The following is a 23,022-nucleotide window of genomic DNA, read 5'->3' as shown; positions in this document are numbered from 1 at the left end:
GGTCACCTTCTCCTGTAGCGATGTTCCAAAATCTTTTCAGGCCAGTCCTTGATCACTTTCAAGATTCCTGGACAATCTGGTTGGTGCAGTATTGCTGCTGGTGCACCATTGTGGTAGTGACTGGCTCCTGATATTCTTCAACAACCCCACAACAGAAGTGTCCTCTGAGAGAAGAGGCCAGGCAGACAGCTGCTTGAATTTCCTTTGTCTCCAAGGCAGCCGGTGATACTCTTTTGGGCCCTTGAAATATCCTCTCCTGAGATAGTCTGTGCCAAAGATGCATGGAGCCTCTGGGCCAGTCACAGTGGTATGCTTTTGCCACTCATTCCCAGTCAGGCTAGTCTCAGCCTCCAGTATAGTCAGCTGTTGGGATCCCCCTGTCACTCCAGAACTACAAATGCTTGATGGCATTATGGCACACTATGCACTAATGCTATTAGAGCCTTATTCTCCTGTGGGTTTGACATTCTAGGCCACTGGATCCACACAGTCCAGTGAACTTAACTGATCTTCTTCTCCCAGTGACGGGAGGCAGGGGCCCTCTAGTACTGGATATAGAATTCTCCATCCACTTCTTGTGAAAAAGGATTAGAATTCTTCACCATAGAATCAGAAGTAAGGTTAGCCATTCCACTGTGTCTGGGGAACTGCCTACTGGAGACTGGAGCAGCAGTTTTCCCGGAAGAATCCACATTTGTGATTGTTTTTCCTTGCAGTTCATGTGCCCATGCCTCTAGAGTGGAGGTGGATTTTCCATCTCATTTTTTTCATATCCTTTCTAGGATTTCTAGGTTTACCCACAGGTAAACCCACAGGATTTTAAAAACCTTGGTGTGTACCTACCCTATATCCTCTTTCTTGAGCAAAAGAATGCTGTTAATAGCTGTGAATACTGTTAATAGCTGAGATACTTGTCTGTACAGCTAAGGAGTAGAACCTATCTTCTTTTTGTTGCTGGAACTCCTGGAGCTGTTTTTAATACTTTTTAAACAGGTTTTTTCACAACTGAGAGGCAAGTCCATAGGTAGGCAGAGAGATTTTCTTCGTGGTTCCAGAGTTAGCAAGCTGCTTCATGCACCATAGGTACTTCTTCATCTCTCCAGGTCATTAATGCCAATGAGTTGGCACATGATGATAGTGCGCTACATATGCAAGTATCTACCATGTGGGTTATGTGCACTGGACTTTGTCTAGATCTGTATGTGACTGCACATTCTTTGGGTCATAACAAATCATCTCTAGTACAGCTAGCTCCCTCAGGTACTAGACACTTCTCTCACCATGGTGGTCCACTTGCCTGGGTGACATGGAATGTCTTCTTTGAAGACCTTTCTTTCACAACTGAGAAGCAATTAAGTGCCACACACCTGCTTGTTCCCCCCTTACTGGGGTAGGGAGGAGAATCTGAAAAAAATGTAAAACTTCTGGGTTGAGACTGGAACAGCTTAATAATTGAAATAAAATTAAACAGAAGCATAATATAACAATAATTATAATGAAAAGGGAGACAACAAAACCAGAAAAATAAAACTCAGGAGAGAAAGTTGGTGCACAATGCAGTTGCCGTGACTAGCCCCTCCCAGTTTATATACTGGGCTTGACATTGTTGTGTGGAAAATTCCTTTGGTCAATTGTCCTGGCTGTGTCCCATCCCCAGCTTCTTGTGCACCTGCTCACTCAGCATAAGAATGTGAAAAGCGCTTGACTTAGGTTAATGACTATTTGGCACAACAAAAACCTCAGTGTGTTATCTCACACTAAATTCAAGACACAGCACTGTAAGAGCTACTTGGAAGAAAAGTAACTCTATCCCAGCTGAAAGCAGGGCAAATGGTTGATTGTTATATAAAGGTACTATAATTTTCTCTTTCCCTGTTTCCTCTCTTAAATCTTCACAGGAGAAGCCTTGAAGAAGGAAAATAAGAGTTTGCAAGCAGAGGATAATTTTTGTCAGTCTGCAGTATCTGAAGCAAGTGGACCAAGGACTGAGGTAGAAACACAGCTAAGTGTAGGTACACAGTCTGTTACCTCTTGTTTCGATTGCATTGTTACTGAAAAACAAGTTATGAGGAATTATTTTTGCCCGTATCATTATAATTGAATGGGCTCAGGACCATAATATATAAAAGACAAACGGTTTTGTTGCTTTCTGTGTGGGTGTAATGCTTCCCACTGATGTAATGCTAATGACTAAGCTGGGTTGGTAGTTTTTCGGTATTTTTGTTCTATTTTTGTTTTGTTTGTTTGCTTTGTTTGGTTTTGGGTTTGTGTTTTGGGGTTTTTTTTGTTTTTTTTTTTGTGATGAGGCTACCACCACGTAGACAGTCTGTGCCACAGCTGTCAGCTCCTGCAATCTGAGCTATTTACTAGCAGATTATGTAAAGGAGATTATTTCAACTGTCTCTGAGATTAAAATGTTTAGAGAGGCTGTTTTTAGAGGTACGTGTCCATGTCACAGTTCAATACAATGACAAATATTAAGTTTGCTTGGAGAGTTATACATTGTCCGTACAAAAAGACTGCAGCTTTCTTTGTATTTCATATAGCAACCAGATTACAGCTACGCATGGACGTGTGGTCATGAATATATTTGGGTCATTGAATATTATGAAGCTCTTCCTCTATTTCATTTCTGTTCTGAGGCCACACAGGATGTGCTTGACAGTCATTTGTAGCTCCAAATACCATGAGCATGGATTTGTGTGCTTTAGGACTTGTCTGTATTATTGACACAACCATGCTTTCGTAGAAGTCAGTGCTTTAATTAAAAATGGGAAATAATGGCTAAATCAATACTCTCAGCTATTAATATTTAAACTTTAGATTTGGAATTTAAGTCAAGTTTTCCCAATTGAGAAAATTAGTATTTCCCAAAGCAAAATGGACAGAAGAATAGTGATGTTTTAATGTCTCAATGACCAGACGCAATAACTCTTAGTTATCTTTCTTTTGTAACAGTGTCTTTAACCTCATCCCTGAGTTTTAGATAGATTCCAATAATGATATCAGCGAAATTATCTAAAAACTTAACATGTTTTGGTTATAGAGATATATGGGTATACTTGCAGAAAATAGCAGATTGATAGTAGTTCTTTTGATTTTTGTTGCTGTGAGTTAAGAAGTAAAACCCTGCCTCTTGCCTTTTTCCAGAGGAAAAGACAGTAGATACCAAAGTGCCCCAACTCCTCATAGGTTGGTAAAACTGCTGGCAGCTCTACAATTGGCATCTGCAGTATCTATAAGCAGTTCTGCAATGGTTTGAAAATTGTTGGACCATCTAAGAAAAGAAAATACTCCACCTTTCCCCAAACCTTGAAAAAACATTCCCCAACTTTAATGTTCAACTTTTTGCTTAATGTTTCCTATTTTGTGTGTTTTGATTCTAGAAGCATTTGTTGTTAGTCTACAAATTCTTATATATTTAAAATTCACTTGAAACTACTTCGAACAGCAGAATGTAGACATTGCCACTTTTTGCTGGCCTTCTTCCACAGTACTGGAAGTGAGACTGGAGAAGTGGACCAGGATGCTGATAATTGCTGTTCCAGATTACTATTAGCAGCTAAGAAAAACCAACATACATAATTTTATTTTAATGTGTACAGCTTGTACTCACTTTAGTGTATCAAGTGCTGAATCCTCAGCTAAGCTGCAGAAAAAATTTAAGTATTGGGATGGTGTGGAGAAACAGGAGACAAAAAAGCTCTAGGGCAAGGGACCCAAGTAGCAGCCTCTTGTGCTGACTATGCATGTAAGCTGCATTACTGATGAATCACCAAGTTCTGTTTTTTCCCATTTTTTACATGGCTTGCCATATCCTGTTGCATATAATGATAAAACTAAAACTATAAGATAGGATACAAGTATAAAAATAAGACTTTGCAATTAAATTTTGCCAACCACTGTAGTGTAGTCCCTTGGGTTTATACAGAAAGGGGAAACAAACAGAAAGAGGCTCCTATAATTGAGTTACATGGGCACTTGTTATAAACAGAACTGTTAGGAAAAAAACTTTGGTAGCACTATTGTTTATAGTGACATGTCACTTTCGAATCTTATTGTCTACATTGAGGCCAAAAGTAAAACACAGAAAAACTAGTCATCCATTACATAAAGATAAATTTAAAAAAAAATACTAAATTTGTTGAGGCAGAAGACTTAGATATAAATGAAGAATTATTGTAGCTGCTGTTTTATAGGATTATTACTATGAAATAGTGCTTTAGGAAGATGCAGCCATAGGTAGGATTATGAAGCTATTTTCGTCAATTCAGAAAGTTTTAGAATAACATTAGCTTTGCTTTTGCTTCACAGACTGACTCTCAAAAAGGTAAAGAATCAACAGATGTCCATGCAAGTACATCTGAAGGTAAAAATAACCTTGATTATCAGTATTGCAATTACTGTAGATCAATAATTTTGCAGGCTATTTTGCAGCTTTACATTTTACTTCATTAATAAGTAAAGTATATATAAAAACAGGCTTTCCTCTAAGGTGCTGAGACTCAACCCATTAAACTTTAAGAGGAATTCAGATAAAATTGTTATGAGTCTTGGTAAAGAGACTATTCAGAAAAAAAGTACCACAATGAAATGCTGTTTTAGGGGCACTCAGTTCCTTTCCTGAACTATTTTGGGTGGGGAGGTTATATGAATATCTTAGACTGAATTTGTTCACTTGAATTTTTTTTTTTGTGTGTGTGTGTGCTATTCTCCTAAGACCCTAACACAGCTCATGTTTCCATCTGGACACGAAGCAGTCATTTAAAGCGTCAGAGGCTAAATAAAAACAGACAGGAACCTGGACCTGAGACTTCCCAAAGAGATGAGGAAAGTGCTCTTCAAGTGTCCAAAAGCAGGTACTTGGAGCCTGTTTTTACTGATTTCTTACTTTGTTGCTTGGGCAGTCACAAACTACAGCAGTGTCTCAGTGTGCAACTGGTATTTCTTCTCCATTCTTCCTACTTTACTTGCTTGATTTTAAAATTACTAAAATAAAGTCTGATACAAGAAAGGAAGAAAGAAAGAAAAGTGAGGCATCAACTGAAGAGTGATTGCACCAAAATGTAGTACCTGTGAAAGCTTAGTAGATACTAGAAGTAACAGGAAAACAGTGGAGGCTGAGTGTTCTGTTGTAACTGAATCTGTACAATGGTAAAAATATTTGTATTCACAGCATAGTTTCTTGAGATAATATATCTGGACTTGTATCCATAATACTCTGTGTGGTCTTTGAGGAGGTACCCCTTCCTGACTTCTTGTTACAGTTGGTATATTGCAGTAAAATATGGTCTGACTGGTCAGTTTGGGAGCTGGTTACTGCTTGTCAGCTAATAACAAGTGTTACAGGGAGCCATATGTCTTCGAAGTAAAGCCTTTTTCTCAGACAATATTTTAAACCATCATATCTGATCTAACATCCTGAAAAAAACAAAACAAAAACACTTCCAGTTTAAATAATGTTAACCTGTGTAACAATTACCAGATGTGGATGTGAGGAGTAGTATGACTTGTGTACCATAACAGTTCTTACAGGACAGGGCTTGGAGTAATAATTTGCACTGGCTTCCATTCAGAATACCTATTTTAAGTAAATAAATAGCCCCTTCGTCCCTCAGACACACTGTGCCCACCCCATCCTGCTCCGTGTATATGCCTCCCTCTCATTCTTTTCCAAAGAAACCTACTTCAACCCCCAAAGCCTCTTTTGACAAACTGAAGATGATCATTTTCTAGGAAATCACTCAAGCTTGTTCCATTAGGTTTCTTTAAGCAGAATTAGTTGTGGGGTTTTTTTATGTGAAGTTGAGGCCTTCAGCTAGGTACGTACTGCCTAATTTTTGTGTTTAAATTACTCTGTGGAATTACAGATAGTGTATTGCTGCACTGCACTGTCAATGTACTTCCCTAAGCTGGTTCAAACAGGTGAAGTGGCACCGTTTGATGCTGCCACAGCTTAAGAAATGCTGTGACTACTAATGATTTTCTAGTTGGTATGTGAGAGGACTTACCTGATACTGGATGTCAAATTTTGGGCCTTGAAAAATTGTGTCAATGAGGTGTTGCGGTTACACAAGATGTTACATGGTGTTTTTAAGCAGAGCTAAGAGGAATGCTAAAATGAAGGCAAGGGAACAGGATATCAGCTTGGTTCTTTCCTTCCATGCACATCAACAAATGAAACAGGGTCTTCTGTTGTGGACTTTCTATGGAGTCTATGGATTTTCCTATCCTTCATCTCAAGACTGGCACGTAGGACAAAACCCTCCAGTGCTGCCTTTACTATGAGATCACAAGGCAGACTCCTGCAAATAGATTGCATGTACTTTTTTCTTTGCTTGTATGTAATAGTTTCAGTTAATCTAAATTTTGTCATCTCAAAGATGAGAACTGAATGTTTGAGTTACTGCTATTACCCTACAGTAGTGGGGCAGTGCATTAGCACTTCATATTTAGCTGTTTGCTAATGTAATCTCTAGCTGATGGCAACTTCTTCACCCATAATGTGTTTATTGCCTTGAATTATTTTCCAGTCATGGTCTTTGTAATATCTGTATTTTCAATGATTATACAAATATAGTTTTTCATAATTCCTAAATTTGAAACAGTTTCTACAGTGGGGTTGGGGGGAAAAAGAAGCTGCTGCTTTTCTTACCACTTTGTGGCTTTCAAATATGTAATACTTCAATACTTTCTAAATTTAAAATAACAAACTTAGAGAAATTTCAGACTTCTTTCCCATAAAATGGAAGTAAGACAGATATCATTTTATAATTGCCAAAGCAATTTTTCTAGTTGACATTTTTTTTCCTAATGAGGAGTTAGCCATTTTTAGATGCATTTAGTTTTCTTGATGCGTATTTCTGATGGCAAGCATGCATTACAGCACCTTATAATAGGTCATGAAAGAATTTCTCTGCTGAGATCACCAAAATTAGATGTATCACACTAAAAGATGTATCTTAATACCTGCTACAGGCCGGAACTTCTTGCATCTGAAAGCTCTGAAGACTTAGTGGAAGTGCCTAAGGTGGATGCTGTTGAGAAGGATGAGGAAATAATTGTTGAAAACGAGGGCCAGTCTGTATTAGAAGTGGAGATGCACGTGTCGCCCTCTGAGAAACAAAGTGAGACGGAGGTGAGCTGGATGGAATAGCAATAGCAGATAAATTTGGAATACAACTACAGTTTCTGTTAAATATGGTCCTTGCTACCTTGCTCCATGCAACTCTCAGCTCTTTGATTTTTTGCACCAGTGCTTCTTAAGAAGTGTGTCTGAGAAGTTAAGGCTAGTACAGAATTAATTTCAGGGAATATTTCACTGTACGTATTTTGAACAGTAGAGTTTATAGATCTTCAGTAAGGTGAGTTTCTAACTTGTCTACCATCCTAATTTTCTTCATTGATTTCTCCTAATAAGAAATTCCAGAGAACTGGAATAAGGTCAAGATCTGACCCAGTATCTCTAATTTAAATAAAAAACATGTTTATTTGACCAAGTCAATAGCTGGTATGCTTCAGTGACTTCTCTTGGCTCTTTTTGCTTCTCCACTTAAAACTTGCCTGTTGGATTTAAACATCAAGTTTAAATCCAACTTCTATCTTCACCTTGTTAACAACTTGAATTTAAATTTCTGAATATTCTTTGTGCGTAGCAATGCCCTCTGGTTTTTATGTTCTTACTGGTGGATGAGAAAGTGGATCATACGCGTGTTGGGATCAAGGAGGGACTGCAGCATGCATGCATGTGAGATGCACAAAAACTTCTTGTCTTGGCTCCTAACAGTGTAAGCTATGGTCAGAAATTTAGTGCAGGTGACAACAACAAACTAATACTCTGGTTAAGTTAGCTAATCTACATTAAGTTCTACCTTCTCAGTTCTGCCTTCTCAGCTCTAGGTATCTGAGCTATCTGCTTCTCATATTAAGCTGCAAATTTGGATCACATATATGGCAATTAGTGCTGGGGAACAATAGCTGGGCATACTCTTGACTTACAAATGTGACTTATTTTTTTAGGAAATGCCATCAGAACCTCTTAATGGTGAGGTAGCAGAAGAAACTGGTAAGACCTCACTCATGGTTGAAGGCGAAACAATAAATGAAGTTCCAAGTGGCGAATCAAAATTGCTGTCTGAGAGTCAAGGAAAGGAACCCGTAACGCTGTTTGTTCCATTAATCCTTGAGGCTCCAGCAAAACCTCCAGAAGGCCCTGAATCAGAGAAGGTGAGAGAACTGAAACAAAACGTGAAGTCATTTTTACTACAAATTGTATGTATCTTGCAGGGTTTTTTTTCCTTTTGTTAAGTAAACAGATAGGAAGTAGTCCCTAACATTGCATGAAATTATTGGGAGAAGTAATAATTAGGCCAGATGATGTAAATCCATACAGAGAATACACTAACATTTCTGTCTCAATGTGCAGAAGTGGGACTTACATGCATGTGATACCCAAAAGAAAGATATGTTTGCAGCAGTTTGTCTTGAAACTACTGTTTCTCACTAAAATACTGCTTCGAGTGAAAAGCCACATACTTATTTTGTCTAGCAATTCTTGCCTGATGAGGTGTACAAATAATCATCTACTGCTAAAATGCCTTTGCTTTCAGAACACAGGTTTTACTGGTTTTTTATTTATAGTGCAAAAGCAGATTATTATATGCTAGCAAAATGATAATTACATTTGTCTAAAATAATTTTTTTTCCTTGAGATTCATATCAGAGTGCTTTTTCTGTACCTCAATACTATTTTGAATAATTTGAAAATCAGAGAGCAACTCTGGATATCAAATGCAGGTCACAAAATAGTCTTGTGCAAAAAGGAGGAAAGGACTGTTTTGTCAAGCTATGTGTATAGAATTAAAAGCCCACTGAATGCTGAAGTATCCTCTGAGGTTGCTAGCTAGGGGCAGTAGTTGTTCAGTGTCTTGTACCTTCAACTAATTGTCCTTTTGATTGTCTTGGCACCCTTCACCCATAGGTTTTAAATGAAAATGATTCAGAAATGCTGACTGAGGAAGTTACATCAGTAGAGAAGGAGGGCACTGAAGAACAGCAAGAACCTGAAAAGACCAGCACTGAAGATGCAGCTGCATCGGCATCAAAGGAAGAGCCTTCTGACAATGGCCTGCCCAACTCTGTGGTAACTGAATCAGCAGAAGAATCTGTTTCTGAAAACTTACCTTCCTCATTAGAAGATCAAAATGAGGAAGCAGGGCAGAACTCACAGGAGGCCCCTGCTGCCTTGAGTCAGAGCTCGTTGGTAATGGTTGAACTTGAGGGTGTTTCTTTTCAGCAGCCTTCTGGACAGGAAGCACAGAAGAACCAGTTGGAAGAGCCCTCAGAAGAGTCTCCAGAGCAGACGGATCACTACATGCAGACAGTGGCAGAGAGGGCTGCTGACAGCAGCTCTGAGGAAGCAGAAATTGAGGTACCCATTGTAGATCGGAGAAACTTGCGAAGAAAGGCCAAAGGCTACAAAGGTCCACCCAAGAAAAAAGGAAAGCCAGCTTAAAAATGAAACAGTGATAATTCATCTATTTATAAGAAGGCTATTTTGTGTAAAACATTAGGGTGTAACTGCACCATATCCAGCACAGGACACATTTGTTTAAAATTCTGGGTTAGATTTCCTCTTGAGTTCATCACCTTTCCTCAAGTTTTGGTTTGTTTGTTTTTTAAATTTAACCACTAGAAATTGAACTTATTCATAGTATGAAAATAAATAGCCAGTTTCCTCCCTTCATAATGGATACATGCTGAATAAATACAGTTGTGCTATCAAAGGGAACAGTTTGTATATTTGAGGTGGCAGTCATGGAATTAAAATGCAGTGTGAAATCCTGGCCCTGTCAAGGTCCCTTATATTGCTATTGACTTCCATGTCACTGGACATCACTCTAGATAATGGGTTTTTTTGATAACTTTGTGTTCTCTACTGTGAAGAAGAGGAGAACTGAAGAGAAAAGGGAAAATCCTTCTTTGCTTCTTGTTCCCTTCCCACAGGCTTAAGAGATTAAAAGAATGTAAGATTCTTCATTCTAGGTCTCACAGTGTACAAGAAGGTGTAGCTCAGTAGATCAATGCAACGTGAGCAGCACTTGTCTTTCGAGAGAATCACTTGAAACAGCTGAATAGAACCCAGTGCAGTATCTGCCATAGAGCTTCCTGATAATGGATTTCTTGCGCAAAGATTAAGAGATGCCTACGCAGTAAGCTATTTGTAGCTTCCGAAGCAAGCATTTTGGTAAGCCCAAGTTTTTCCAGAGTGTATGGAATGTAGCCTCTGTATGGAATCATTTGAACTGCCTTCCTAACTACTTGCATGTGTTGAGTGGATAGTTGATTACTTGTTGCATTACAGGAGAAGGATAACTCTTGATCTTGTTTTGGTCCGAATGGAAGTGGTTCTTTGTGTTTTCCAAATACTTGGCTGGTGCTGTGGGGTAACTATTAAGATGTTGTGTCTTCCAGGTGTGTGACTCCTGTGAGCACTGACATTTCAGGTGGTTGTGATATTCATTAGTGTGAGTGTTAGTGGGTATTTCAGCAAATGCTTGTTTGCCAAACTTCTATGCCTTTAGGAGTTAGTGGGTGATACCTTGCAAATACTTCTGGTTCCCACTTCTATTTTCCAACTTGAGCGTAATTCCTGGGATGATAGCTTCCCAGTTCATGACTTTTCTTAAAAGCAGCAACCAAACTTTGCTGTATACAGGCAGGAATAAACCCAAACTTTTCATGCTTATTTTCCTTCTGAGGTTCTCTTGGCAAACCATATATTTAACTTGTCACACATACCTAAGTTACTCCTTAGTTCGCTATGCGTTTCTTTCCAATAAATGCAGCTCCTTTCATATTTGGCTAAAAACTCAGAAATAACAGAACAATGATTCTAATAACAGGAAATCACACCACTTTTTGTCCTGTGTATGCCTTTTCCAAGATGAGTGAACTAGTCTTTCACAGTGTCTCAAAAACAGAGGAGCTAGGTTCACTTGAATAGTTGCAATGCTGTCTTAACTTTTATCCCTTCATGAAGGTAATGTAAAAATCTGGGTTTGGATTTTTATGCTTATACAGTTTAACTCTATTTATAAGATATTTTAACTATATAAGATACATTCATACTATTTTTTTCAGCTGATGAAGTACCATGCTCCTTTTTAGTCTGTTAAGGGCAGCTTATAGAAAAAAAAAACAAACAGTTTTTAAAAATATGTGTGTTACCTAAACTCTAGATTCAGGGTGCGTGAGATTACGGATTTAAATCTGGGTTTCTTAAACTATTGCATGTAGCTATAGTATCTTATCAACATACATGCAGATACTCTTTATGAACTCCATGACTGATAAATATTCAAGATCTTTTCTGATTGTATGTAAACATATTCAAGTGAACCTTAAGCATTTCTGAAACTCATAAAGCTTTTTATATAAAGCATATAAAACAAAATTTCTGTTATCTTCTCTATGGCTTCTCTTTTACTGCTGAGATTAATTGTTTAAAAAAAAGAAGTGGCTAGAAAACACATCTATTGCATAGCTAAGAATTGGGGATTTTTGAGGACTTGTGGCCTAAAATAGAGCAGTTGTATACAGTTTATTGCAACTCATCTTCCATTTTTAGGACAAGTTTACTGAAGATTAATCTTCTGAATCCTTCAATTGATACAAATGTATCCACTTTGAAAAAGTTAAGGATTCTTTTGCTTATGAGCTGTAGTAATTTCAATTACTTCTAGGTGCATTTTTGATATATAGGTGGATTTTTGATATATATGTTTATCACTTATAGTCCCTGTGAGGTTGGAAAACTGCTCATGGGAAGGTAATTTCACTCACCTGGCTTCTACTTTTCATGGCTAAGTTGGAACAATTTCAATTAGTGTCTTTCGAGACATTTGCAGAGTAAATACATAAATATTATGAGATTATGATATTAGGATAGTCTTGGTTTCTAATGAGAACAATAATAACATTTCTGATGTCATTTCAGAGAGTCAGTTTTAAATACTGAACTTAAATTCACATGTGAAAAGTATACCCTTGAGTAGGTATCTATAAATCTAGGGTACCTGGCATAATAGCTGATGAATATAGACTTTTACACAGAATGTGGGCAGTTGTGGTGCAATTCCAATTCCAATAACCAGTACAGTCTTGAAAAATGGACACTGTTCTAACAGTGATCGCAGCAGTACTTTGAACCAAAGGACACATTTTATTTCCACAACTTCTTTGGCATCAATCTTCCTCCAGTAAATGCAGAGTAGCAAAATCAAAATACTGACTTTAAGTAATAGTTTTTATTGCTGTACTGATTGTCCCACAGGAACAGTAGTTCAATACCTTATTAATTCTGTTACACTTATGTAAGGGAACATGTTTGACAACTATATTGACGGGAGTGTTTTACCTTGGGGACTATTAACTGTCCTATTAACATCAAACTCTTAAATAATTTTTAAGATCTTATTGCACCAGCAACGAATGATTGAAACATCAACTTTATACAAGTTTGTACCAAATGTTATTACAACATGCTGTGGAACTATGTGTGAACAGTGAAAGCAAGCAGTATTATTTTTCAGCTTTATTTAGTCTAGGAATAGAGTTTAAAGAACATTAATTTGTGACTTCAGCCTTGCACTTAAATGGTAAATGGTTTTGTACTTGAATCCAATATTCGTTCAAATGTCTGTCTCGTACTGCTTCTTCCACATTCTTTCTGGGTCAATTTTAATTTAATGCAGAATTCTTGTTTGCTGTTCTCCTGTTTCATAGTCCTTCGCATGAAAGTGTATACATCTTATTTCAAAAGTGCTTTAACTTATTTCAAATTATGTCCAACCTTGCTGCTTTTCTGTACCATTTAATTTGTAAATGTCAGTAATCAAATTGATCATTTACAATGTCATTGACACTATTAGCAACAAATAGGCATAAGTTTCAGCTTCCTTGCTTCTAAGTGACTGTTCTAAAATATTACTATGGGGATACACTTCTAAATTTATTTTCACAAATGTGGTGTTAGATGTTTTCTAAACTAGTGATACCCTGTTTATAAATCTTATTAAAGATGTATTGCTATTGCATAGTATTGTACATTGGTCTTGTTACTGTGTTAATTTTTCCTTTTTTTAAGTACTGTCTTTGCTGCTTTTGAAATGTTTTGAAGTAGTAATAAACTTTTATTTTGTGATTATTGTTTGCTTGGTTTTTGGGTCCTTTCTGCTATATAGGAAGCACATTTCAAAGTGGTTCAATTTGCTGGAACTGTCATTTTACAACCTATTTTCTACAAAGAAGTTTTTAAAAAATCAAAAATTATTAATTTAAAAATCTCATGTCAATGAAAATAATTTTCTTTATCTTATGCATCAGATTTTATTTTTAAAAAGCAGCAGAATAGGCTCTTCTGAATGTTACAGCATGTATTCTGCTGTTTATGTCAGTTATGCAGGTTGATGTAAACTTAGGATGTAGTTTGCTGTAGACAAGCCAACTAGAGGTGCTGTAACACACTCCCCTAGAGTGTGGTACATTAAAATGTCCTAAATGCGATTGTGTTATTCAGCCAACAAGTCATGTATTTATAGCACTAAATATAATAAAGATTTTCAAAACAGTTGTAGGAAATTGAAGTATTCTCTTCATGTTGTTAATGTCCAGCAAAGACTAAAGCAACAAGAATTTTGCTTTATAAGAATACATGGAGGTTTATCTTTTCTGACAAAATGCCCTCTCTCTAAGCAAATAACCTACTGGTTTGTGACCCTCTCTTATTTTCAAATCACTTGTCACTTACACGAAGTAAAACGCATACTTAGTCATTAAGTCTAGACTGGCGCAATGTGTTAAACTATTGGAATAGTTTGTAACAGGTTGTAGTTACAGTTACTTCCTCTGTCAGATCGTGTAAGAGAAGTTACAAAGATGGTAAAAAGCAGCTAGCTTGACTTCCTGCTGGAGTTGCAGATCTGAAACATGACTGGAGAAGCACCTGTGGTAGAAGAGCTGGAGCAGCAGTTCTTCTCCCTGAAGAAGAGAAAGCTCAGGAGGGTCCTACCTTGCATACACATATCTGGTGGAAGGGGAGTGTATGTCACGAGTGGTTTAGGTTTCTTAAAGAATCACTGTCAAAGGTATTAGCAAAAGCAGGTTTAATATAAATATGCAAAAGCATGACTTAAAAAAGTTTTATCGCAAGATTCGCTCTATTACTTACTAGAGAGATGAAACATACAAAGGAAAATTGAATTAGGATCAATCTAAAATTATTTACAGAGATAGAGGATGCAAAAGGGTGAGGGAGACCTCCTGCTGAGTCATGAGGTTCAGAGAGGACCCCCTTAATTTTGTAGAAGCATAGAAGATAAGGTTTGTTGGTAATTACACACTGAGAAAGAGCAGGACACGGACTGAAGTACAGTCATACAGGGGTCATACAGAAGTAGGGTATCACTTTTCCAGGACAAACATCCTTGTTCTGTTTCCTGAAAATAAAGCACAACACAGTACAGAACAGGCACAGGAATGGGGTTGAGGTACCCCCATGACTCCACAAAGCCCATGTACATATGTGCCCCAGGACCTGGACACCCCAGCAGCTGGCTCAATACTTGTCCATCTTCCCTCCATCTCTCTCTTCCTTTTCACCCTACCCTTTATCCAAACCCCACTTGTGTGTGCTAACTGGCCAATTTCCATGCTAAGTATGGAATTTTGAGGACCCTCTGTTGTCATTCTGTTCAACCACAAGCACCTATGAATCTTGGATGCTTCCTTCTAACTACAGCTGGGACAACACAGCTTTCCAAACTCCCAATGGAGCGTGTCTGAGTCCAGTCTTAGTTCTGGACCTTGTTAGTGGTTTATGCGCAAAGGACTTGGCAGAACTTAATCATTGACTAGTTTAACATCTAGGATTTACTCAACAATCACTTAATTATAGGTCTGAGATGGCCACACCTATACTGTACTTGCTACAGGGTGTTTAAATCAATTTACAGATGTGTGTGTGTGTATCCATAGATAGATAGATACATACAAAGATAAAGATCTCTGCTAAAGTTTCCCTTGAGTTCGGTGAAATACTCATATTGAATGCCTTTGCATTTCTGAAGGAGTGAGGGTTGAGCCTTAAGCAGTGTGGGGAGCTATCAGCCCAGGCCCCATCATCAGCTTTCGGCACTGGTCCTCTGAGTATCTCAAACTCTCAAGTTGGTGAGCTCTGGGAAGTGTTGCACTCAGAGGAGCCTGCTGTGGCCCAGGAGGGTGAAAAGGGCCTCACTTAGGAACATTTTTTTATAGGATTGCAAGATTATTGACTTTAGACATCAGTTAATCTTCATCCTGGCCATAAGTAATTACTGCAATTCTTCAAAAGTTCACTAATAATAATACTGTACCACTGGCTATGGTTCAGGTACGTAATGTTCCAAGACTATTGGGGATGGTTGATCATCTCTTGTGCCCCTCCTTGGTTAGGCATCAGAAGTTCCTGTTTATGGAGTGTTTCTGGTAAGCTCAAGGGGAGCTTAACTGTGCAGAATCATTAATCAAGGCAAAAACCTAATGAGATCAGAGAGCAGCCTGTGGAGGAGGTAGAGGCCATGCATCACTGCAGGATATAAAGATGGATTAAGACTTAGGGGTGCCCAGTTGGGCACAAACTGGAATATAAGAAATTCTATTTAAACAAAAACCAGTTTAAATCAGAAGTGGTCAAATGCTGGATCAGGTTGCTCAGAGAGGTGGTGGAATCTCCACCCCTGAATATACTCAAACCTGCTGTAGGTGACTAGTGCCTGCATAAACAGGAGGAAATTTATATGGATTTTACTTGTAATTAGTGCTAAAAGCTCCTTGGCTATGAGTGAAGTACTACTTAAGAATAAGAATATAAAATGGTGAGTGTGGTTATTTATAGTGATAAAATACTTCTGTTTACCACTATATTCATGACTGGAAGATTACCAATGCAGTTATATACAGCATTGCTGAAAGCTTCCAGTTTAGAATCTTTTATCCTTTATCTTTGAATCCAGTTTTGATCCTTTTATTTCAAGAATGCAAGCTAAATATATATTGATCAGCTGAGGCTTGTGACCTTTAGTTTGTCTCCAATATTTGTTAAAGCCACCAAAATTGCTACAAATAGTTGTAGTATCAGGGCTGTCAGACCATTTTCAAATTTCATATCTTTAAGCCCTTTTAAATTCATACATTTAAACTTACTGAAACTGTTCTCTTGCTTGAAACTAAGACGCTACACTCTCCTACATTTGTTCTTTCCATTAATGCAGTCGTGGAAACAAAGGGGAGAAAGGCACAAGGTAGGGGGCAGGTGGAGAGTAGCTGCCCTTCTGGTTATCTTTCACCCCACACTCTGGTGGTGCATCCCCCACTCCTTTTCCAGGCCACACTGCGATCTGACAAGTTCTTGTTAGGCCTCAGCCATGACTGAACAGCACCGGGGCTCAGCTCCTCTTGAGCTTATCAGGAGCTAGCAAGCTCCTGTTTCCATAATAAACAGCCTTGGAAACTGTTTCTGTTGCCTGACGGCTGTAGCATTGTTGTGCTAACACTTCCAGAGGAAGTGCTGATCCAAACTGCGGCCAGGGTGAAACATTGTTATGACTGAAGCCCACTGTCTCTCGGCCCATAAACACAGGTCCAAAATGAGACCCCTTGAGCTCTCCTGAACTGCAGCAGGCTATGACCAGCAACCTCTCTCTCAGAGGGGCTTCTCAGAGCCAGCTAAATCTTGTTTGCTGTAGTCACAGGATTGCCGAACGATGAGGAGTCCTGGGCCGATATCCTCACTCCTTGAGGCCCAACCCTTCATCCACTGAGGAGACACAAAAGCATCCAAGCATCCAGAGTATTTCACTGCCTTTGAGGGGAATGTTTCACAGGTACCTTGCACTGATTCTTTGTCTGTGTGCACGTATGTATGCATATGCTACAGCAAATCTGGGAGAAATGCTGCTTTCTTAGATGTTTAAGTACCTTAGATATCTAAGTTAGGCCTGTAAGGTAAAGACATAAGCTAAGTTTAATGTTGTCCAGTGTTCTTTTGCTAAGTTGTTAAGCTATAAGTTAGGTTAAGTCCTGTTAAGTGTTATTCCTCTGCTAAATTGTTAAGTTATAAGTGAAGTTTAAGGTGTAAGTTAAGCACAGTTAAGTTTGAATGCTGTTTGGCTTTTAGGCCATTTTCCTTTTTATCATTGCCCTTTCTATCCTTTTGTCACACACACCTAAACACACCCACCCCCACCCTTGATAGAAATGAACCAGGAACTGTTTCAATTGACTAATTTTGGTTTTTGGTTTGTTGCCTTGCTTTTTCCATATCATGTCTTAACTGTCTAGTAAGTAGTAGAGTGAACTTTGCTTTGTTGCGCTGCTGCATAATATTAAATCTGTTCCTTTCTGGTGCCCTTGCCAGTGATTTTTTAAGCAATCTCAAACACTCGTATGTAACTCACGTGTTCCCAAGCCCATGATTCTGCAGGGGCAAGTATCAAACTTGGTGTTTAATTTCTAATGTCAGTCTGCAGTAGGATTCCAGCTGCAGCCTTCCAGCTCTTCTGCTTTCCCAGAAGTCAAATACAAATTAGCATGCCTTTAGTTATTAGTTGAATATTTAGTTATTACAGCAGGACATTGTGTGAGACAGTGGCTGTATTTTCCATCAGTGGGAATGTGAGCTAAATTAGGTACAACATACTTAAGCAAGGAAACTGCTACTGTAAAACCACCAAGAAGGTTTAGAGCCAATCCATAGCACATGAGCAAAGCATAAAAATTAAATCTCTTTATTTGGACAATGTTCAGCTGACCAAACATAAATAAAAAAATGTGAGCAGTTGTTTCTGGCTGAAGTTCCTCATCAGCTTGTGAGTATGTGGGGTCACTGTTCTGGAATGGCTGAAGGTTCCAAAGATCTTGTAAATTTGTGTAAAGTCCTCTTCTTTTGTAGGTGCCCATATCCAATGCTTGGTATCCAATTTAAACAAGTAGAATTGCATTAATACAGCCATCATTTTCCGGATTGTTAGTTACTTGGGCGTATTTCCCTAGGGAGAAAAGGGAATATATTGTGTACAAAACCTTGAAGTAGTTCATATGGATTAGATCTTTCTATATTTGCAAATTCAAACAGCAAGTCTCTAAAGTATAGGGACTCAAATGCATTTTGAAATCTAAATCTACCTTCTACTGAGCTGTAAACTTATGCTCTCAAAACATTATATTCAAGCTCTTTTTTATAAATGGACCATTTAGAGTTCTGAATAGATTAAAAAAAAAATTCTTAGGCTTCCTACTGTCCAAGTGAACCCCTCTGTTAAACGAAGTCAGTCTGATCCTATGAAGACCACAGAATCACAAAATATGCTGAGTTGGAAGGGATGCATCAGGATCATTGAGTCCAACTTCTGGCCCTGCACAGGACACCCCCAAGAATCACACCATGTGCCTGAAAGCATTGTTCAAATGCCTCATAAAATCTGTCAGGCTTGGTGTTGTGACTACTTCCCTTGGGAGCCCGTTCCAGTGCTCAGCCGCAGTCTGGGTGAAGAACCTTTTCCTGATATCCAACCTAAATCTCCCCTGACTCAGCTTCCTGCTGTTACCTCGAGTCCTGTCACTGGCCCTGAGAGTGAAGAGATCAGTGCCTGCCCCTCTGCTTCCCCTCGTGAGGATATTGAAGACCACAGTGAGGTCTCCCCTAGTCTCCTCCAGGCTGAACAGACCAAGTGCCCTCAGCTGCTCCTCCTACGGCTTCCCCTCCAGACCCTTCACCATCCTCGTGGCCCTCCTTTGGACACTCTCCAATAGCTTTGTATCTCTCTTATCCTGTGGCACCCAAAGCTGCCCCAGCACTGGAGGTGAGGCTGCCCCAGAGCAGAGCAGAGCGGGACAATCCCCTCCCTTGCCTGGCTGGTGATGCTGTGCCTGATGCCCCCAGGACACAGGTGGCCCTCCTGGCTGCCAGGCACTGCTGACTCGGGTTCAAATTGCCATTGACCAGGACCCACTGGTCCCTTTCCCGGGCACTGCTTTCCAGCCTATTGTTCCCCAGCCCATACACACAACCATGGCTGCCCCATCCCAGGTGCAAAATCTCAATTGTTCATGGTTCACATGGTTAGTCTTTACAGACTTGTGGCATTGCTCAATGTGATACACAGGCAAACAAGCTGAGTCTTTGTTCTGAATTTCATCTGATTTGATTTTGGAAGCGCGAATAAAAGCCTCAAATTAACACTTAAAGCTTGTATTTTTAGAGTTGCTATTAGCTGCTTCTGCTACAGCCCAAACCTAACTTTTAACAATGGATCAATTATTACTAGAGGCTGAGGTCTTAACAATACATGATGCAATGAAGACTAAAGACTTTAAAAAATAGTTCCGCAGTATAACTAGCTAAACTTACCCCAAATAACTTTGCCCCCTTGTGTCACAAGGCCAAGCTCACTCACGTTCACCTCAATGACGGTACCCTTAGTAATTACTCCCAGTTGTGTATACAAAGGAGATGATGGATTCTTTTTTACACCCAGGATAGGTAGGCAAAAAGTAGCTTTAAGTTCAGGATGAGTCACATGTGCCTTCTTGAAACGTAAGCCCTGTTTGATAAAGAGTGTTAGAATGAGTTAGTATTTGCTTTAAGCTCTCACAACTGATATGGTTAAACATTTTGAGAATTATGTCCTCATCTTTATATGTTTAGAGATACTGGGAAGAATGAAACAACTTAAAATACAGAATGCCATCTGCCTACTGTAGATTGCCAGACTTATTTTAAAATCTGATTAATGACAAGATAAAGCTTTCCATGTATGTTTTCAGGATGTCAATTTTCAGTAGTAGCCCAAGAGTAATACTTGTTACCTTGGACAATTTCTGTTCCATGAAGAAAGTATGGCAAAATATGAAATACTCATCTCCTGTAGCACTTTTTATCTAGTGACCTGCACCTCATAGAGGGTACTTCACCATTATGTACCATAAATTTTTCTGTGTCAATAAAAATCTTTCCAAGGCTGCTGTGTAACATCATCGAACTAGTAGTGAAGTACAATCCAACAGGCAGCCTGCACAGTGACTGTTGATTCCTGTGAGGGAACAGGAACGGGTATTTGTATAAAAATAACACTATATCACTGAATCCAGCTCTTCTGCCTGTGCACTGCCAGGATGATAGAGCCCAGGCACTGTTCCTGCAGCTGTGTAAGTAAAGGTCAGGCTGGAGGCACAGCCTTTCCCTTGCATACAGTCCCAACTGTGCTTCAAGATTACCTAAGACAAAAGGAGGGAATTCAAAGTCCTAGAACAGAGTGGGCTTCTGCAGTTCAGAGAATCACAGCAGCTTGAAAAAGACACCTCCAGCTTTAAAAGCTATGCAAAGTACCTTTGATAAACATTTTCCCATGCTAATTTGAGACCCTGTAGCTTTAACTTACTGGCATCATCTGAGTTACAGGAATAAAGGCAGGTATTTCAACACAGACTGTGACTACAGAGGCATCTCCCCACCCCCCATGCTATTAGAAGTTTATATTTTTGCAAGGGAACTAATAGGAATGTTCTACGTAAGTAGTGATCAAGTACATTATCATACAAGAAAGTTTCCTCACCACAGAAAATCAAAGCAGTAAATCAAAATAACTATTACTTAAATGTTCTTTAAGGCTCTAAAACATTACCATTGGTCGAATGAATCGCTCGTACTTAGGAGGCTTCCTAGTAAAGCCATCTCCAACAAAACAAACTTTTGTAACCATCCTCTTCCATGCCTTCTTCTTTCTCTTCCCTGTACGAATCACCTTTAAAACTTCTGTTTCTCCTTGTGCACGAACCTTTGGCACAGGAACCTCCCACTTCCCCTGGAAGGAGGGTAAAACAAAAAAAAGGTCAATATTCTTACATGTCACACAGTTAAATGAAAGGGGAAAAACCAAAGCATAAAATTAAGTTTCTGTAAGGCACAGGGGTAGACTATACTTGTTATGCAATTCATAGCCACTTATTTTGATTAGCACTTAAAAGTTACAAAAATCAAGATACAGCATATGCTGCATTGTCCTAAACTGTGCAGTTACTCAAGGTTTCATGCTTTAATTAGCCTTTGCTTGAAGGGTGTTAGGGAACCAGGCATCAGCAACACAAAGTGGTCATTGTTACACGTAACTGTAGGTATCTGAACTTTGATACATTTACTTACAGCTTTTTCTTTTCTTTTTTGTTTGATCATGTTAGACAGGACCTTGGCCCGGGACTGGCCCTCTCTGTCCAGCAGGTATGCTGGTACAGCTCCTTTGGGTGTCTTTTCATCACTCTTCTGCTTTGTGTTTCTCTTCTCATGCATTTTAATGCTGCAAAGAAAGAAAACCAATATTAACAACACAAGAAAAAATACTTATTTTTAGATATATCCCTTTAATTTTTCTGTGTCAATAAAAATCTTTCCAAGGCTGCTGTGTAACACCATCAAACTAGTAGTGAAGTACAATCCAACAGGCAGCCTGCACATTGACTGTTGATTCCTGTGCCTGCTCAAATTTTCCTTTAAGAGATATTTGTAAAGAATTATGTATTTATATTTAAGGAATAATACTAAATAATTTTCAAGGTAAACTACTATCTTCACCTAATCTTGTCACTTCCTACTAGGACAGGAACTCAAGAAAGACATGCACCTCTTTAAGGAACTTCTGAATGACCTAAAGTGAACACCAAGCACTTTGAGAGATAGTAGCTTTCCTCTCTGGCGACAAAAATAACATTCTACTCCTCCTCTGAGATTTGATGCCAATGCTTACATATGTGAGGAATATGTGTTTGTAAAAGGGGCCAAGTTTTGTTAATTTTGAGGTCATTTACTGTGGGGAAGAAAAGACCCACAAACTAGTTAATAAACCCACTATCTTTAAAAGTAGCAGAGGAAAACAGCTATCTAGACTTTGAAACCAGCAAAAACAACGTGGTGAACAGGTATGACGTTCATTAGCAACTAATGAGACTGTTAACAGCTTTTATTTCAAGTTCTGGACAACAGGTAAAATTTACAGAAAATACTTCTATTTATCTATACTTGACAAGGTTATTTATCCTTGAAGAGAGGCCTCACCTTCTGCTCAAATACTGTGTACGCTACTGTATATTTTCTATTAACCATTAAAAAACGCCTGCTGCCTCTTGCTACAGTAACACAGCAGCTGATATAATGCTCCAAGGAAATGCATTCACTTTTTTTGTCACGATTACATTGGTCACGATTACTGCTCATCAACACTTCTCTCGGAGAGAACTAGCAGTGGAACTGTTAACATTCATTTAAGTCCTCATCCTCCTGCAGCCTGACTGCTATTTAAAATCGTAACATGTGACCCAAGTAACAACGAGCCCTTTGTAACAATATCAACGTCTCGTCTCAGCCTTCAAGCGTCAGGATGACAGGACGGCATCAGAGAGGAAGCGGACACTCACGTCTTTTTCATCTGTATCTTCTCGGCATGCCGCTGCTTATGGTAGAGCTTCGCCTTCAGCCCGATCATTTTCTTGGCCTTGCGGGACCGCTCGTGCGCCTCCCGGCCCTCCTTCTTCCTCCGCTTCTCGTGGTAGTCCAGCCGGTAGCCATAGCGCTTGCGGTGGAGCTCGATGTGCTCGTTCTGCGGCTGTGGGCACAAAGGCAGCGCGGTCAGCGGGCACGGGCGCCCGCGGGGCGGGCACGGCGCCTCCGCCACACGCGGGGAGGCGGCGGCCCACCCAGCGGTACCCCTCACTGCGGGGCCCACCCAGCCTTCCGCAGCCTCCCCGTCCCCGCCGTTTGCATCCCGCCGCCCCGGCCCCGTGTCCCGTGTCCCCAGCTCCCGTATCCCGCAGCCCCGGCTCCCACCATGTCGGCAGTCCCGCGGCCTCCTCCGCGGCGGAAAGGGCGGGCCTCTTGGGAAGCGGCCCCGGCTGGAAACTCTCGCCCGCGCCGCTTTGGTTCCTCCCGGCGGAGAG

The 23,022-nt window shown here is 39.5% G+C and overlaps 2 protein-coding genes across 5 annotated transcripts in view; one reads left to right on the top strand and one right to left on the bottom strand.

The window, feature by feature from the left end:
* FAM169A (family with sequence similarity 169 member A) overlaps window positions 1-13,641 on the top strand; it is a 38,995-nt gene extending 25,354 nt beyond the window's left edge. For 3 of the 4 annotated variants that reach the window (XM_032097122.1, XM_032097120.1, XM_032097121.1), the window contains 6 exons: window positions 1,899-2,008; window positions 4,315-4,369; window positions 4,721-4,859; window positions 6,979-7,138; window positions 8,020-8,226; window positions 8,981-9,514. In XM_032097122.1, coding sequence (XP_031953013.1) covers window positions 1,899-2,008; window positions 4,315-4,369; window positions 4,721-4,859; window positions 6,979-7,138; window positions 8,020-8,226; window positions 8,981-9,514 — 1,205 coding nt within the window. Of the gene's footprint in view, window positions 1-1,898; window positions 2,009-4,314; window positions 4,370-4,720; window positions 4,860-6,978; window positions 7,139-8,019; window positions 8,227-8,980 lie in introns of all 4 variants that reach the window. The other variant, XM_032097119.1, reaches the window with a different exon arrangement.
* A 4,168-nt stretch (window positions 13,642-17,809) lies between these two features.
* On the bottom strand, window positions 17,810-22,998 carry NSA2 (NSA2 ribosome biogenesis factor). Its single transcript, XM_032097124.1, has 6 exons — window positions 22,913-22,998; window positions 22,504-22,691; window positions 21,239-21,389; window positions 20,721-20,900; window positions 19,448-19,640; window positions 17,810-18,086 (listed from the first exon to the last, which is right to left on the bottom strand). Exons 1-6 carry the CDS (start codon window positions 22,913-22,915, stop codon window positions 18,019-18,021), a joined length of 783 nt encoding a protein of 260 aa, XP_031953015.1. The 5' UTR covers window positions 22,916-22,998; the 3' UTR covers window positions 17,810-18,018.
* Between the last annotated feature and the right edge of the window lie 24 nt (window positions 22,999-23,022).

The sequence above is a fragment of the Corvus moneduloides genome, chromosome Z, assembly GCF_009650955.1.
Source record: "Corvus moneduloides isolate bCorMon1 chromosome Z, bCorMon1.pri, whole genome shotgun sequence".
NCBI lineage: Eukaryota > Metazoa > Chordata > Aves > Passeriformes > Corvidae > Corvus > Corvus moneduloides.
The sequence above is the reverse complement of the archived record's forward strand: the minus strand, read 5'-3'. Positions and strand labels throughout refer to the sequence as shown.